This window comes from Galeopterus variegatus, unplaced genomic scaffold (assembly GCF_000696425.1).
Source record: "Galeopterus variegatus unplaced genomic scaffold, G_variegatus-3.0.2 Scaffold5391, whole genome shotgun sequence".
NCBI lineage: Eukaryota > Metazoa > Chordata > Mammalia > Dermoptera > Cynocephalidae > Galeopterus > Galeopterus variegatus.
This window is the reverse complement of record NW_007731502.1, coordinates 18,462-30,541: the sequence shown is the minus strand read 5'-3', so window position 1 is coordinate 30,541 and position 12,080 is coordinate 18,462. Positions and strand designations below refer to the sequence as shown.

The window sequence follows — 12,080 nt, the reverse complement described above, 5'->3', positions numbered from 1 at the left end:
GAGAGAGAGAGAGAGAGAGAGAGAGAGAGAGAGAATGAGAGAGGTTTTAAGGATTGGCTCACAAGATTGTGAGGTCTTACAAGTCTGAAATCTGCAAGGCTGGCTGGACATCTGGCAAGAATAGATGTTGCAGTCTTGAGTATGAAGGCAGTCGAGGCAGAATTCCTTCTTCCTTGGGGAACCTGTCTTTTCTCTTAAGGCTGTCAACTGATTGGATGAGACCCCCACACACATTATGGAGGGTAATCTGCTTTCCTCAACGTCTACTGACTTAAATCTTTAGTCATATCTAAAAAATGCCTTTCCAGCAATGTCTAGACTGGGGGTTGATCAAACACCTGGAAACCGTGGCCTGGCCAAGTTGACACAGAGTCAACCATGACACCATGAGTTTCTGGTCCTTGAGGGACCATGAGATGCTTGCATCACCTTACTTATCATGAGGAATAGAGGCCAGTCTTGATATAGATGTGAACTGAATAAAAACATGGCCCCTCCACTTCTGTTGAGAGTTTTTTTCAACACCTGCCAAATTCTCTTTAGCTATCATGATTATTGATGGGGATGCAATGGAAAGAACTGCTCTATAACAATGCTTCTTGAATTTTAATATGCTTGCCAGTTATTAAAATAATGATTCACAGTCAGAGGGTTCTGAGTGGGGCCTGGGATTAAGCGTTTCTAACAAGCACTCAGGGACTGCTGTCCTGTGTACCACTTTGTGGTAGTGATACACTATAGCTCCAATAATCTATTGTAAGCACGAGGTGAAAAGATGGACTTAGTCTAATGATTTTCACTCAAGAGACTAACCAGTCTATGGGGGCTTCAACCACTTAGATTTTAGGATCTTCTCTTTAGAATGCTTCTTCCTGAGAAGATTAATAATCAGGAGCAACAAAATCTATGGAGAAGTGCCCAGACATCAGTAAACACTCTAGACTGAAAACAGTGGATTCTAGCTCACAGATTGCTTCATTTGAGGCTTGAATGGGCTGTGAAGCCAGAAAGTACCCCTCTCCCACCAGACTTGCCAGGCCAATTTTGGTGCCTGTCAGCAGTGCCGTAAGCTTTGATCTCACTTTGGACTCTGCTACTTACTGGATGTGTGACCTTAAAAGCAGAGAAAGGAAATTAGCATCCTTTTAGCACCTCCCAATGCCAGGTACCATGCTGGGCAGTTTTACACTTTTTCTTCATGGCAGCAAAGCTGGGGAATAGTTGGCATTATTTCCTATGAAGACATGGAGGCTTAGCTAGTACAGTTAAGAAAGATTCAAACAGAATTAGAACCAGGTGTGTTTAGAACCAAAGCCTACTGTGTTCCAGGACACTGTTTCCCCACTTGTTATTGGGGCGGAGAGGGGGTTCTGCCTGTCTCCCAACACTGTGTGGGAAACAGATGTGACATTGTGTCTCATGCGTGTGCATGTAGTTTGGAGGGTTACAGAAGTACATCACATATGTATTTCAAGGGTCGATCTCCCAGGAGAAATGATTAGCTCCTTAGTCATGATTTTTGGGGCCAGACAATCAAGTTATTTTTTTTTTTATCTTGTTTTTGTTTTGTTTGTTTTCTATCTGGGACTGGCAGTCAGAGATCCGGAGAGTCAAGAGGGCCTTGGCTTGGCTACCTTAGGAAGAATAAATGCTTCCAGACTCTGCCTTCCCAGCAGGGGCAACTCACAAGACCCCCGATGCTCTCTCGTTCTGATCTTCAACTTTCAGATTAGGGAGAAGCATTATTATTGCACATATTGAACATACATGTCTGGGAAGTAAAAATAGTAAAATCAATCCATGGTAGTAAAATAAGATGAATCACTTAGATCCAAACAAGACATTATTTGAGCCACCATGGCTAACAGCAGAGAAGAGATCAGCTGGAGTGACCGACACAACTGACTTTGTTTCCCCAGTGGAGACTGGGGCTCTCACCCACAAATCAGAGTGGAGGCAGGTTGCTCTTCTCCCTTGCTGGAGGCTTGAGCGGGCACCGTCCTGTTCCCAACAGCCACTGGTCAGGAAAGGACCTGCAAGTCAAGGGGGATGGCCTGAGCCCTGCAGTTTCCAGACCCTTCTCAGGTAACTGGCTTTTCTCTCTCCACCCAGCTTGCTGATGATCAGGGCCTCGTCCTGATGACCACGGTTGCCATGCCCGTGTTTAGTAAGCAGAACGAAACTGTGAGTATAGTGGCTGTGCTTCTGGCTGCAGCTAGGAGGGCGGTTTTCTCAGAACCCCTCTGACTCAAGCTCTGGTGACTTTTTTTTTAAAGGATAGAGAGTCTATAATTTTTCCTTACTGTTTCATCCCACTGTTAGAATCACTAAATCAAACATTCAAGCAGGCATTATTTTAGAGATTTCAGCACCTTTCTGAAATTTAAGTGTTAAATGACCAGAGAAGGAAAAGCCCCAGAAGAATCCTTGATTATGGTGGGCTGACCTCTTTTAGATTTGAACAGCTTTGTATTAGTTTTCTAGGGCCAACAAAGAGCTATAAACTGGGTGGCTTAAAAACCAGAAATTGATGCTGTCACAGTTGAGGCTGAAAGTTTGAAATCAAGGTGGCAGGGCATGTCCCAGCTTCTGGGGACACTAGGCATTGTGGCAGCATCACTCCAATCTCTGCCTCCGTTTTCACGTGGCCTTCCTCTCTCTCGTGCCTCTCTGTGTCTCCCCATCTTCCTATAAGGAGCCCAGTCATTAGATTTAGGGCCCACCCTAAATCCAAGACGATTTTACCTCAAGATTCTTAACAGTTACATCTGCAAGGACCCCATATCCACACAACATTACATTCTGAGGTTCCGGGTGGACATGAGCCTGGAGGGACACTATTTGACTCTCAATGAGCCTTAAAGGAAAGAACAACAGCATCAGTTTGTATATTCTTCCCAATGGGCTTTCTGATATCAGAAAGTTTCAGCAAATCACAATGGCGACCTGCCTTGGAAACTGGGACCCTGGAGGCCTCCTTCACCTTGGTCCTTGGCTCCAACTCACTGCTAAAAATGTAAGGGTCATTACATCTTTCTCCGGCTGCCTAGTCTCTCTTTCCTGGGCACCAGATGGCAGTGTAAATTGAAAAAGCACTGAACATGCTGTCTTCCCTGTAAAAAGCTTTCATAAGAGAAACCAGTTCCTCATCAGAGTCCTTAGCTGCTGAAACTTCTGTGCTGCCTCACATCCCCTTGTACTTTCCAGGAGAGAGAAGAAGAAGGTTATTAGAATGTCTTGGTATGAGTGTGTGTTGGGGGTTGTAGTAGTTAATGTTTGGCCTGAGAAGCTTCCATTCATGTGTAGTAATATTTTGGGTGGGGGGCATGGATAGAAGAGGCTCCTTCTTGGAGATCTGCTTTAATCCTCAGTCTGTCTTAGTGTGGTGAAGGCCCCGGATGGTGATCCGTGGTGTGGGGCTTCTCATGAGGTTCTATTTCTTTTGCCAAGTTAACTTATGTTCTTATTGTCCAATGTTGGTTTTCAACAGAGATCGAAGGGCATTCTTCTGGGTGTGGTTGGCACAGATGTCCCAGTGAAAGAACTTCTGAAGACCATCCCCAAGTACAAGGTAATGCATGACCTAATTAATGAAATCAGAGGAATGGAGACAGCAGAAGCCTCGTTTTTACAAAAGTCAGGCTTCAAACTCCACTTTCCTTTTGAGCAGTGTTTTTGCTTGCTGCAGTCATAGGCTATTACCTTGTACCACCTGCCCAGTTACTTAACGGGTATCTTTTATTTAAATTGACTTGCTATTTTTCTCAATCACCTTCTCTCACCTCAGTTTAAAGAATCAGTGTGAAGTCATGATTTTGATGTGATTGTTGTGTTTTTCTGATACACACAGGGTATTGACATGACTGGTTCGCCTTTTAAAAAGATGGCTCAGAGAGTCCTTGGACTTCCCTGTTCCCGAGTGGGGGCTCTTTAAAGAAGCAAATCAAAAAGTGAGAAGGCAGAGGTCCCCTCAGGGCCTAACACTGGCACACGGGACTGCTCAGAAGCCCTCTGAAAGTGTGCATGAGGGCGGGCGTGTGGGACGGGTCTGAGTGCACCCTTCTCCCCCAGATCCTGTAGGTTTTCTGGACAAAGGGCTCCCCCGGCTGCACCTGGGTAAGACCACATCCACTGCCTCTTCCCCAGCGCTGAGCAGACTGGCCAGCATGTCTGCGCTGCAGGCCCACTCACAGATGGACGAGGGCTTCCTCCGCCTCCATCTGGGGGGAGGCCAGGTATCTGGGATTGCTGACTGCTGGGGCCCCTTCATTAACACCACCTTCCATGAGGTGCTGAGGCCTGATACGCCACCGCTGTGAGGGCCTATCAGCCTTCCTGGGCCTCAGATGAATGAAGGTGGTGGTTAGGGCTCAGCTCTGTTGGTTCCCAGCTCTGTCATTGATGAGATGGGTAGGGACAAGTCCCTGAGGTCCCGAGTCCTCTTCTGTCAAATGGTGGCAACTGACTTCATCCACTGAGGCTTTTCCAATTGGAGCTAAGTTTCCAGGAGCACAAAAGGACATCTGATGGATCCAAGCCCACACGATCAAGTGTTGGAAACTGTAGATACCCAGAAACCGAAGGTCAAGGGTAGGGATGAGGGAAGGCTCTGAGGCCCCTAAAGATCATGGACTTTACTTTTGTTGTAATCTCCAGACCTTGGCGTCCAGAACTACTGGCTCACTGTCTAAGGAAGGGCATCCCACCTACAGAGTATGTTTCCAAACAATATTTTTTAAGCTTCTTATTTCACATGAGAAGTAGAAACCCAAGCACAGGGCCACCACTTAATATGTGCCCAATAAATCAAGGAATAATGAATATAATGTGGAATCCTAACACCCTGCGGGCCAATTTCTCAAAGCTTCCTCTGCCAGGCAGTGTGCTAAGCTCCTTGTAGCATTATTTTACTTAATAGTAGGTAGACATGACAGTTAGCCCCATTTTACAGCTAGAGAAACTGAGGCACAGAGAATTTAAGTATCTTGCCAAGTCTCACAGCTTGAACGTGGGAGAGCCATGATTTTAATCTCAGTGCCACTGGGAACAGTAAGAGCAATGATGATAATAATAACCATAGTTAAAATAATAATTAAAATGTTAAAACAAAACCATAGTAACAATTAAAGTACAGTAAAACATTTGCTGGACTTCTGCGTGGTTGGTGTAGTCAAAATGCTTCACATGCAGTTTTCTCATTTAATCCTTGTTATACTCCCATGAAGTAGGTACCATTTGGCCCCATTTTTAGTTGAGGATATTTGACATTACTTTCTGAACAACACTCAGCTAGAAAAAGATGAATGAAACAAAACATAACAAGAGAATTGAGAAAGACCAGCTACAGAAAATTCTCCAGCAGGGCTTGAAAAGCAGGCACTCCTGTAAATGCTTTCCCCAGGGTTGGGCTGAGAACCAGAGACACAGGTATGGCGTAATTTAACCTAAGGCATCCCTCCTCTGGTTCATAAGGAGCCATGGAAAAGGTGTGCTCGTTAGCCAGGAACAGCCATAGCCAAATAGGCCTCTCTCATCTAAGAGAGGAGAGCTCCAGGGAGAGAGTTCAAGTCACACCTTGCCCTCCTGATTAACACCTTGTAAAGATGAGTCAGCTCTTGGCTCTTGGGGTTGTCCCAGAAGATAGAATTCTTTCTTTCTCCCTTAACTTCATAGATTTTCCCACAAGTGATCAGACTTCCTGTAATTTTTATTAAGAATTCCAGACACCCCAGCAATAATTTCCAGACACCACGGCCTCTGTTAGCATAACGAGCCATTTTATAATTGGGTTCACTTCATTAGCCTGAAGTCTCTCCATTTGGAAGAAAAGTGCCTCCGTTCTCCAGGCTCTTGGCCATGCAGGTTCCTGGGCTCCAGGAGAACATGTTTCAGGTCCAGGACCCCTTGGCAGGCTCCAGTGCTGGATGGCCTTGTGTCTGATCTGTTGTCTGTTACTCCACGGGATGCACATTAGAACGGACAGGAAGACCGGTTCTGTTGCAGATGAAAAAAGTTACGGATTTCATCAGCATATTCATTTGTGGCCAAAAACAAATGTTGGACATTCTCATATTACAAGATTTTGTTTCTCAGAGATTCATCCACAGAATGCGTTTGGAGATTTGCTCAGTTCTCTTCTTACATTTACATTAGGTTATATTGTATGCCACCAACCAACCAACAAAGCATTATAATGTTTTCTCAGAATGTTTCCCTGGTATGGATTTTAACCAGAGAGCTTCTGAATGTCAGGAAGACTTTCTCAGGTACAGGCTTGAGAAGGACTCGCTGTGCGCCTGCAAATCAGCTTCTCCTTTTCAGCTTATTTTTAATATTTACTTTAGTTTGAGTTCTCAAGATGACCTAGGTAATATTTGAGTAAAATGACAAATGCCTTAAATACACAGAAACCTTAACTGAGCACAGACATTGTGCAGGGGCCTGTAGAAGTCAAAGATAGGTGAGATGGATCCTTCCCCACAAAGCTTATTGTGGTGGAGGAGATAATGCCCTCAGTTCTTTATAGAACAAGACAGAGGAAGGAAAGAGAACTAGCTAGGGTTGAGAGGCAAGAGAGAAGGTGTAGCATTTTTATGCATCAGGGTGAAGGTAGTAATGGAAATACACTCAGGGATTTATGGAAACGTGGTATGGAAAGGAGACAGCAAAGGGGAGGGTCAGGAGAGACTTTTGATCAGAGATGATCCTGAGGCTGAGCTTATAGCATGGGTGAGCACCAGCTAGAGGGAGAGGGGAGGGGGTGCCTTGGGCAGCTGGCACTGCATGAGCAAAGGTCTGGGTGGGAGAGAAAACTCCAGGCAGTTGTAGCTGCCATGAGCCCTGAGAGGTGGTGAGTGGAGGGAGACAGGTCTTTCGAGGGTTTTACACAGAGGAGCAACATGGTCAGGGTTACCTTTGACTTTGATCAGTCTGGAGGATGACTTGGTGGAGGCCAAGCTTTGAGGCAGCAAGAGCAGTCAGGACCACTGCGCAAATCTATCGAATTCATGTCGTGCTGGAGGGTCGGGTTGCAGGGTTGACTCAGCACCATCTGGAAGAAAGCTTGGCGGGATGTAGTGAGTACTGGGATTGAGGGGTTGAGGACGAAAGAGATATGTGCTGGAGGGTCGGGTTGCAGGGTTGACTCAGCACCATCCGGAAGAAAGCTTGGCGGGATGTAGTGAGTACTGGGATTGAGGGGTTGAGGACGAAAGAGATAGAGTCTGAGGATGATGCTCTGGTTTCTAACTTGGGAGTCTGGGTGTGTGGGGTGCTGCCCCCCTGAGAGCACGGAGGAGGAAGAGTGGCACTGAGGGAACGAGCCGCCGTCCTGATGGGTGCGTCTGGGGTGCCGGAGGGATGGCTGGGAAGAGGTGGCCAATGTCCCGCTGGCTACTCAGAGTGCCACTGAGGGGAGAGACTGAGGCAGGAGCACAGAAGTGGAGGTCAGCAGCACATAGGTGGCTGCTGAAGCTTACTGGAGGAGAGGAGAGTTAAGGCAGACAGGGGCCACTGAGGACAGAATCTCAGGGAAAATGAGCGTGTGAGGAAAGGGTGGAGGATGAAGACCCATGAGGAGAAGGAAGACCAGGCGTGCAGAGCTTGGAGACCTAGGGAATTGAACATCACGGAGGAGGAAACAGTTGGAAGATCCAGGAGAGAAAATACTATAGGGTTTGGCAGGTAGGAGGCCCCCAGCAGCTGTAGAGAAAGGAGGCGTGATGGCATGTTGCAGGGTGGAGGGAGGGCAAAGCAGACCCAGGAGGTGGAGGCATGAATGGTGGTGAGGATGCGGAGATGGCAGGTGACCAGGAGCGGGGACACTTGGGCGGGAAGCCATGCCAGGGCGGGAGGCAGAGAGTGGACTTAGCTTTGTAGAATCTGCGCCCAATTTCTTTTATCATTTCCCTGTTTCCACCTTTCCTTCCTCCTTTTCCCACTCCTCTTTCCTCCATCCCAGCCACCCCTCCATATATTTGGAACCACACGCCATGACCTTTGCCCACGGAGAACTTATGTTCTGATGGGGGGTGCAGGCATTAAGTAATAAATAGGCCTGGACTGATGCCTTGGCTACTTATACTCAATCCCGCTAATAATTGATTATTATCGCTGTGATAAGTGCTATACAAGTGCAGGACACGAGAGAGCCCTACCTTCTTTTGAGTATCACTTCCCACAAGCAAAACAAGAGGAGCCAAAGTGACATATGTTAGAAGGCACTGAATACATTAGCTGACTGTAAAATACCATTCGTTCGGTCTAATTTTGAGTTTGAGTTTCTAATCAAATACTACTTTTCCCTTTAACGGAAGAAGTCATACTCTCAGAGTGATTTTTGACCCCTCCAGTCCATATTAAACTGGGACATAATAATGGTAATTAATGCAGCGTTGACTGTGTCTGACATTTTTCCAAGAGACAAGATGAAAGAGACAATATACATCTCAAAGGGTAGGAAATCTCTAGTTTATCTTTCACAGCATAATGGAATACACTTTTATCATTAGCATCAAGTAGGGTCTTATTAAGGCTTGCTGTGCAAGGTAACTCCAGGGGAAAACGTCTGCTTCCCTTGACTACAACGTGCATATTTGCTTTATGTAATGCAACGGAACTTTTAATTGCCGGTGTTAAATTCTCTGAAGTTAATTTCACATCACCTTGACATTAAGCTAACAAGCAGACAGGGTCATTCCTGGTTTGTAAACTGTGGTGTCTGGATCATTTAATAGTATCATATTCAAGAATGTGAGTGGCAGAGAATTAAAAGTAACAGAGAAGGCTCAGAACTGTAAAATAACTTCTTGGAAAACAATGGAGCATTTTTTTTTTCTTCTCCCCTTTCACTGTTCTGGCAAAAGTGGGTTACATTCTTTCTTCGAAGAGAGAGAGATCAGTATGGGTTTTATGCCAGAGGCCATTTTAATACATGAATGATTTGTAGGTAAATTTATTGTAGCCAATGGGTGCAGTCAACTGTGTAATAGAAATATTGTCAAAAAGCCGGGATTATTATTTAAATAAGTGCAGTGTTAAATTTGATTACATACTTTTTAAAGCTAATAAAACATTTCATTGCTCACAAACTATTTCCCATAGTCCCATTTAGTCAGAAAACATAAATTAAGTGAGGCTCTGCATAGAAAATTACCCAGGCTTTGTGTTGATGGAAGCATGCTTGGAAAAGCTGGGCAGCCACACAATTTAAAGATGAAAGTATATAAAAAGGGTTGGCAGGCTCCTCTATAGGCTGGTGGGGACACTTTTATCCTTGAAGAGTAATGAAAAATGACAGCCTAGAATGCATGTTTGAGATAGCCCCGTGGGTGTGGAGTGGGAGGAAGCCGAGAAGTGAAATAGCATGAAGACCCCTCTTTTCTTATCACAGGTAGAGAGAAGAGGCAGTGATGGACAACATTCTGTTCACTAGGACATAGGGCCTTTCCAGAAACATTAGCCACTTTCTTGGGCTCCTCTATAGGCTGGTGGGGACACTTTTATCCTTGAAGAATAATGAAAAATGACAGCCTAGAATGCATGTTTGAGATAGCCCCGTGGGTGTGGAGTGGTAGGAAGCCGAGAAGTGAAATAGCATGAAGACCCCTCTTTTCTTATCACAGGTAGAGAGAAGAGGCAGCGATGGACAACATTCTGTTCACTAGGACATAGGGCCTTTCCAGAAACATTAGCCACTTTCTTGCTATTAAAAGAAAAAGTAATTGTTTTTGTTTCAAATAAATCAAAATAAAGCCCTTGATGCCAATGTAGGAATGTGACATTTCAAATTGTGCTATTTGCTGAGCTTATCCTGTGACAGGTCTTCATTTCCACCAAATGTCAAGGATCAGTGCCTTGCATTCATTTTAATGAAATATTGTGCTGATAAGGGTTATGAATGCCAAGTTTAAGCTGTAAATTACTAAATGTCGGGCTGCTTTATACTTTGTGAATTCACCAGGGAGCAAGCTAATGAAGGTTTCTTTCTTGCTTCTTCTTACAGTTAGGGATTCATGGTTATGCCTTTGCAATCACAAATAATGGATATATCCTGACACATCCAGAACTCAGGCCACTGGTAAGAGAAATAGTTATTTCTGCCTTTCTTCTTTTATGATTTTAAAAGACTTTAATTCTGCAATGATGACACTTTGCAGCAGTTTTCACTTTCAAAGCTCCATTCATAGTATTGTAAAGGTTGTTTTAATAGTTTATAACTAGTATTTTGACATGTAATATAGAAATAATGTAAGGTAAATATATTTATTGTCATGGTTTTATATAAATCCATATATATATCTGCATGCATGTATTTATTTCACATCTGCCAATATATGGATAATTTTTGTTTAACTCTAGACAACTTAAAGAGCATTATAATGGATACCTTGATATAATAAATGGACTCTCATACTCCAACCATAGATGCACTTATTTCAAGTCACAGTTGATACAACAAATTAGATTCAAGATCCCTGGAAATTCATTACGATGGGATTGCCTCCAAATTACATTGCTTAAGTCCAGTGCCTTGTGTGGAGAAGCAATACAACACCATTTTTGTTGAATTGAAACAGGTTGAGATTTTTACCAGTTCTTGCCTAAGTCATTCCTAGCAGCATTGTTTGATGACCTGGTGTATAAGCCACTTTCTTTCTCTCACTATTGTTTTTACTGTCTCTTAAACAAGTGGGGTTAGGCCAAATCCAGGACCATCCATGGTATCCTCAACCCTAAACTCTGGTTAAGGCTGCCCAGAGAACTGTGTTGAGGAAGGTTCTGAGTGGTAGCCAGGCTCGTTGGGTCCTGAAGCATTGACAGTATCTCCTGTGGACAGTGTCCCCTAGAGGGGCATTGGCAGCAAGCATGCCATGTGTGTTTGTCATTCTTAGACTAGTTGCAATGTGTTGAAAAAAGGGCATCCCTTTGGGTTTGTGTGTGTTTAGCTAATTTTAAAGAAGATACAAAAGTATCTTAGTAATATAGCAAATGCTGTTTTTTAAAGTTAAGGAAGTATAGGTTATTTTCTGTAATTATCCACAGACACACACGTATGCACACACAAATGCACACGTACGCATCCACCCCACAAGTCTTTTTCTCTTTCATCGCAATTAGAAAATAGCAGCAGTGCCTGCTATGCAAATGTGTGTCGGTGAAGTGCAGTGGGGACCAGCTCACTTCTCGCTTGCATCATTGTTTAGAAACTGTTCATGTGAGAGCTCCATCATCATCCAACTTTGCTCTAATCGCCCTGGTATTAATGGAGTCATGACCACATCATGTGGATCCCATATGCATGCTTTAAGGTAGGACTTATGGTCATATTTGATTTCAACAATGTTTTTTATCAGAAAAGGACTGAATTTACTGGTTAGCTAATTCCAAATGTAACTCAGAATTATTGAAAAGTCTGATTGAAAAAGCCACTGACCTTTTGAGAATATTTAAGTCCACAAATATATTTAAGTCTGAAAAGCTTAGTACATTACCCATCTCCAGGCCGCCCCATTGGGGGTGTTTTTGGGGGTTGGTAGGAGTTACATGTTTGGTGTGGCTGAGTATGGGTTCCTAGAGCTTATTTATTAAAAACTGGAATGGTACAGAGTCAACAAAACCATCAAACCAGAATCTTCTGCCAGTGAATAAATTAATTTCCTAATTATCGGTTTTTAAAGAAGGGATGAAATGGAACCAGATGCCACCAAGGTAGCTTCCCTCTCTCTGCAGCAATGGAAGTGATCAGCTGTTCTCCATGCAGTCTGCTCACTATGCCTTTCTGGTCTTCTTTGTCTCCTAGTCTTGCAGCAAATTGTATGTTTGCAAACAGTCCATCTGATGCACTTTCCATAGCTGTGGCCACTGGGAGGGCAGTTGAGAGGTCTTAGAAAAACAGGCCAATCCAGCCAAGGCTGTTCATCTCCTGATAGCACAAATACTGACAAACACACAAACACAAGTCATTTCTGTTCTTCTCACTGTTGAAACACTGTGCTGAATGGCTTCACTAAAAGCAGCAGTAGCCAGCATCAAGTTCCCATACATGGGTGGTCCAAACAAATGCTCCACATCTTGTTTGT

The 12,080-nt window shown here is 44.1% G+C and overlaps 1 protein-coding gene across 1 annotated transcript in view; it reads left to right on the top strand.

Annotated features, from left to right (window-relative positions):
• The window catches only part of LOC103604780 (voltage-dependent calcium channel subunit alpha-2/delta-3-like), a gene marked incomplete at its 5' end in the record, with an annotated part of 96,330 nt that extends 85,035 nt beyond the window's left edge, over positions 1–11,295 (top strand). Inside the window, 4 exons of the mRNA XM_008589350.1 lie at positions 2,113–2,184; positions 3,491–3,571; positions 10,004–10,078; positions 11,205–11,295. Of these exons, the coding sequence (XP_008587572.1) occupies positions 2,113–2,184; positions 3,491–3,571; positions 10,004–10,078; positions 11,205–11,219 (243 nt within the window). The remainder of the gene's footprint in view (positions 1–2,112; positions 2,185–3,490; positions 3,572–10,003; positions 10,079–11,204) is intronic.
• Between the last annotated feature and the right edge of the window lie 785 nt (positions 11,296–12,080).